The 5948-nt window shown below is 32.4% G+C and overlaps 1 protein-coding gene across 1 annotated transcript; it reads right to left on the reverse strand.

Annotated features, from left to right (window-relative positions):
• Window positions 1-4922: 4922 nt before the first annotated feature.
• On the reverse strand, window positions 4923-5687 carry B0T23DRAFT_372226 (uncharacterized protein). The gene has a single exon (XM_062836718.1). The coding sequence runs from the start codon at window positions 5570-5572 to the stop codon at window positions 5327-5329; it is 246 nt and encodes an 81-aa protein (XP_062694869.1). The 5' UTR covers window positions 5573-5687; the 3' UTR covers window positions 4923-5326.
• Window positions 5688-5948: the final 261 nt, after the last annotated feature.

Consider the following 5948-nt stretch of genomic DNA (forward strand, 5'->3'; position numbering starts at 1 on the left):
CGAGGGTTTAGTAAAATAGTAGAATTAATCCGGCATATACTTATAAATCTTAATACTAAGTTCTTTATATATAAAAATAAAATTAAGGGCGGATAATATCCGGATAGAAGTATTCTAAGGTTAGGTATAGCCGTTTAGGCGCATATCCGCCGGTAATTATAATTTCCCCTTTACCGTAGAATAGCGGTAGAACGCTTTAAATTTCGTAATAGGCCTAAACCTATTCCGGGGGGCAAATTTAATAGTTAATATAATAATTAAAGGGTTAATTCTAACCGAATTAAAATTAGGAGGAATATTCTCAAATATTTACTAATTAAATTTAATAAGGGCTAGAACCTTAATAGTAATAAAACCCAAAAATTCTATAGAACTACTAAACTAATTAATCTTTAAATTATACTTTTACAACTAAGGGAAGCCGAAAATTATATCCGGACTGCTAAATAACTATATAAATAGAATTAAATAATCCGTAAACGAACTTAAAAAATAGGATAGAATACAAACGTATAAAATTTTACTACCCTCCTAGCTATTAGCTAAATAAAGAGTACATAACTAAGGGAGTAATATAATAAAGATATTATAATAGTATACAAATAAAGAATTAATAAAACCCATCGGGGAATAACTAAAATCGATTATAATAGAATAAAGGACCAATAAACCGGCGCTAAAATAAAAAGAATTCGAAAAAGAGAAATTAACATTAAATCCTATAGAATATAAATATAAATCTTCCAATTCCCTCAAACTTTACTTCTAATAATAATTTATATTAGAAATTAAACTTTTCCCGTATTCTAAGGAAGTATAGAAGTAGCGGCGAGGCTAGCGGGTTTTAACTTAACCTTCGCTATACAAATTATTATATAGTAATTAGGAACATTATAATATATATATAAATTAAACTTCCAACGGCGGTCCTTCTTAATTTAGGAGATCGGTCCCTTCTAGGGGGCGCCAACCTTATTAAGGATTATAAAATTACTAATATTATTAGTTAAGAGCAGCGGACGGAATAGGGCTAAAAAGTTATTATTCTAGTAACGATAGTCGTTAACGTTATTAGCCAAAACCTAAAGGAATTCAACCTATATATTAAAATCGTTAACTACTAATCGTATAATAACACTAATCAAAGCGTCTTAAAGGGCGCTACTAATCTTCAATTTAAAGGCGTTAACACAACACTATCTATCGAACTTATATTAATCGGCCAATTTAATAAAAATAATAATAAAATTAATAAAAAGGGTACTACCTTATTTAAAATAGTCTATTTCCCGTACCGCTTTAATATAAATATTTAAAGTAATATAATAAAGATTAAGGTAAATAAAGATATTTTAAAAATCGGAGAATCTAATTAATTAAACCAAAATATTATAAAGATTAAAAATAATAATATTAACCTTAACCCGAACGTACGTATAAATATTGTTAGAAAAGTACTAAAAAATATAAAGGATATAGTCGGTTAGGGTTAAATATATAGTAAAATTAAATACTAATTTAATAATTAATTAGGACTGCTAATTAATATACTCTTCCTAGCGTTTAAATAAGGACATTTTAGCGCCGCTAAACACAGGAAGTTCAACGCTATATAAATAAGTAGCGCCAATAATTAGGATAGTTATAATTAATACTATTATTATATTAACGTTCTATTACTAAGCCCGGTCTTTAATTATAGCGAACTATTACTACGCTTATTAGGCCTACGCAATTACAATAGCAACCTCGACTATAACCCTAGTAAGGTCCTACTATACTTAGGAAACTATAATAAAGTTCTGGGTAATAGTCTACTAGGCCTAATTAACTATTTATTAAATATTTAAAGCCTCCTATCGGATAATACAAAATTTATTATAAATCCGGCCGAAATAATCTTTAATAATAATAAGGTAGAGCTAGAACTAAGTAAGGATATTAGGGTCTACTTCTAAAGCGGAAACAAAATTGGAGAGGTCCTTCTATAAGCCTTTAACCGTTTTATAAATAAAGGGGAGGGTATCCGGGCGGAAGAGAATCCGAGCAATAGCTTTACAAGTAAGTATAGCGTTAGAACCGGGGATAAGCGCGTTTAATAAATTCGTAGAGTCGCTTATAATTTAGTATAAGAGTTTTAATAATAGAATATTAATAATATATTATATAAGGAAAAGGAGGCAAAGTATTATAGGTAGCTAGGGTACGTAGTATAATAGTAACGGAACGTAGTAGTGAAAATAAGGTTATCAATCTAGGGCGTTTTCTAAAAGGGAGTTTTAGCGAAATATAATTAGGTTGTATATATAGTGTAATAGGGTTAGGACTAAAGGATTGGGAGAGGTCGGTACTAATTCTAAAATAAATTGAAGCGAAACAATAAGGAGGTCGTCGGGCTATTAACTTAATAGAAAAGGTATAATATACTATTACAATACCAACTAAAAAGAACTTAGAGAAGATATAATATTGTACGAAGAGGAGAAGATCAAAAGAGAATAGCGAAAACTCTACTCCCAAATTATATATATAAACTAAGTAGAAACTCGATAGAGCTAACTAAAGGACGGTTGGGTTACGGTAGCGGAACGCCGAGAGGGACGGGACTATGTCATATAGTGCCGTGACAAGTAATTAATTTAAAAGAGTAGTCGATTATCCATAGGCGAATAATTAAACCTAAACTACTATAGGATAGTATTGAAGTTATTTCGAAGGTATAAAAGATATTTGAAATTGAATATTAAAGTTAATTTCAAATATAAAATATTAATTATATTATATTAAAGAGGAGAAAGTTTGAGAATTAAGAGGCGGGGGGAGCTAATTTCTTATACCCTTCCGGGAGGGAGCTAACAAGTATAAGAAATTTCTATCAGTCTAGTTAATAATCGGATTTATAATAAGGTTAATAAGTAAATAGTATTGCGATTACTTTATTAATATTAAGAAATAGAAGGTAGAAAGTTATTAGTAGAAGGTAGTAGAATAATTTAGAATAGTAGTCGTTAGTAATAGTATTATACCTTCTTAGTAGGCCCTATAAATAAAGGAAGTAGTAATACGCAATTAAATGTACTTTACTAAAAATCGTATAAATAGCCGCGTAATTGTTTAAAGGCTTTAAATTAATGGATATTAATAATTTTGAATAATTTCTAATATTCTACGGTAATTATAATAATCAAAGTATATTAATATTAATAAAAGAGTATTATTGATTAAAAGTAGTAGATTTAGTAATAATATAAATAGTAGTAGTATTAGTATACTAATTTGCTTGGACTAGTTACATTGCCAGGATTAGTAGAATTATTAGGAGTGATAAATAGTTAGGCTATTAAATTTGTTAGGAGTATTAGAATTGCTAGGAACCTATACTACGGTCGTATATAGAATTATAAAACGGCTACGTAACTATTTATCGAGATTTTATTTACAATACTATATAATACTATATTTTACCTTGTATTTTAATATAAATAATACAAGGAATATAGTCAATTGAGCTCACTCGTACAGTATTTTTTACGAATTAATATACGTAATTAACGTAGAAATATAACTATTTGAACATGTCAAATACAGTACTGTTTGCATGTACTATCTAAACTATATCCTGCTTAACGCTAAGAGTTGCCTATTTAGGACGCTAAGATAGGTATTTTTTCTACATTCTAACCGCTAATAGATAGAACCGCCGCGCCTTCCTCGCGACGATATAGGGCCTATAGTACCACGACCTCTGGTGTAGGGTCTTCAATAACCATAACACTTTTGGGCCCCGGACATTGCTCTCTCGTGAGGGTATAGGCGTTTTAATAATTAGAATTTAATAAATATAGTAAAGGTAAAGGAGATAGCGGAAAAACGGATTTCGGTTCCGGAAAGGATTAATATAATAGAAGATATTAAGTTTACTCTTCGTAGGTTCGATGGAGAATTTATAAGTATTGCAGAGGAATTCGTCTTATATTAGAAGAAAAGTTAAGAGAGAAAAGTAAATTAATAAATATTAAAATATAAAATAATTATAAAGGAAGTATAGCGGATATATTAGATGTAGTTTAAATATTAAATAGTATTAAATTGGAAGGATTTTATTGAAATTATAATAAAAAAGAAGAAAATAATAGTAAAAGTATAACGGGCTATATTGTACGAAGGCGTTATAGAGGCTTCGAAGAACCTAAGTCGATTTTAACTATTTAAAAGGTGAGCCCGGATTTAAAATTGTTAATTAATAAATCCGTCTAAATTATTAACCCTTTAAACCTGCAAAGGGGTAATAAAAATTAGAGACTATAATAGTAAGGTTAAAATTCTTATTAACCGCTTTTTCCTCAAAGTAAATATTCCTAAGGACTATTTACTAGATTAAATTAAATTGTTAAATGATATAAACCCGCTAGCTATTAGTAAATTAATTATTAAGAAGGATATTTAAGATATATTTTCTTAAATACCTATACTATACCGCCGTATTAGTTATACATTTAGTTACGTACAGCCTTACATACGTATGTATAAACTAGCCTACCAGGCTTATGCTTATATAGCCAATCCTTTACATATACTTTCTTTCCTCTCCTTTGTATAATAACGTATATTTTACTCTATTTCCAACGGTGCCCTCTTGCTCTATAATACTATGCCTGCCTAGAGGGCGCTCTTTTCCCTTTTTTTCTTCTTTATAGAACTTTATTAATCAATTAAAGCTAGCATTTGTACTAACTGTGCTGCACACCTTATAAGTAAAAATACTAAGAAAGTAAATATTAAAACTTACTTATGAGTATTTAATTATCTTCAAGCTTATTTTAATAAGTAAATTCATTTCTAAATAATACAGTAAGTAGTAAGATTAAAAAGTATAAGATTATAACTAGCAAATATACCTTTAATGTATTTAAATTATAATATTCCAAGAATAATATAAATTAATAGAAACTATAAAAGAGCTTTAAATATATTATAACGATTGTCGAGGTATTAGCGTGAAACTACAAGTCAAGCCTCCCCTTCCCCTCCGATGCCTCTTAGTAAGAAACCAAGGTGATCGCTAATTATTACCTTGTATGCACATACCCACAACGCCCCTTAACCCTTTTCCTAACTAAAAATGTGATTGACTATCAAACGAGGATGCTCCTGTCCATTAACAGACAACTCATTGCATTTGCCTTTGCCATTCCAGCTGACGAAGCTTGCGGCCATCTATCTTGTGTACTGGCGTGCCTATGTTGTGCGCATGTGTATGGGGTTCCGCATGCATTGCGCCCGTGTTGCTCCAAGAATAATTCTCAGAGGCTTGTGTTCAGATCCATCAACATCCACCTTCAACCGTCGAGATCGTGATGCTTATCCTCACTATATCAACAGCACTCAGCGCAGCATTCGCAGCAGTCAGCGCAGCATTCGCAGCATTCGGCGCCCACGAAGCAGCAACAGAGAGCCGCCATGCACCCTTTGAAGCATCCGTCCCCACCACCGCTCTGCTGAGGAGGAGGCTGCTGTTGATATTGCATTTGACCTTGCGGGGGGTAATACCCTTGTGGGGGAGGCTGACCATAAGACTGTAACCGATCACCGAGTTAGTTTTTGTGGTTTAGGTAGCGGGCTTGTGTAGTCGGTGAGGAACGCCGCCGGGAACTCCGAACTCACCTGCTGAGGGTATTGGGGATATCCTTCCTGATGAGGCGGCGGTCCATATCCTTGAGGAGGGGGGCCTTGTTGGTAGTATTGCTGAGCCGACATGTTTGTTGCTGCGTGGGCTGATGGTAGACACTTCAGGCACGTAGAAGTAGGTAGGTATCACGGTTTTCCTGGTAGGTGTATAGTGTATATAGTCTATATGTCGGGTGGCCAGGGACGGACACAGAGACGGCACTTGTTAAAAACGACGGGCAGGCGAGCGGAGAATGAATATGAGGCGGTAAGACGGCGTT

The sequence above is a fragment of the Neurospora hispaniola genome (assembly GCF_033458365.1).
Source record: "Neurospora hispaniola strain FGSC 10403 chromosome Unknown B0T23scaffold_2, whole genome shotgun sequence".
Classification (NCBI taxonomy): domain Eukaryota; kingdom Fungi; phylum Ascomycota; class Sordariomycetes; order Sordariales; family Sordariaceae; genus Neurospora; species Neurospora hispaniola.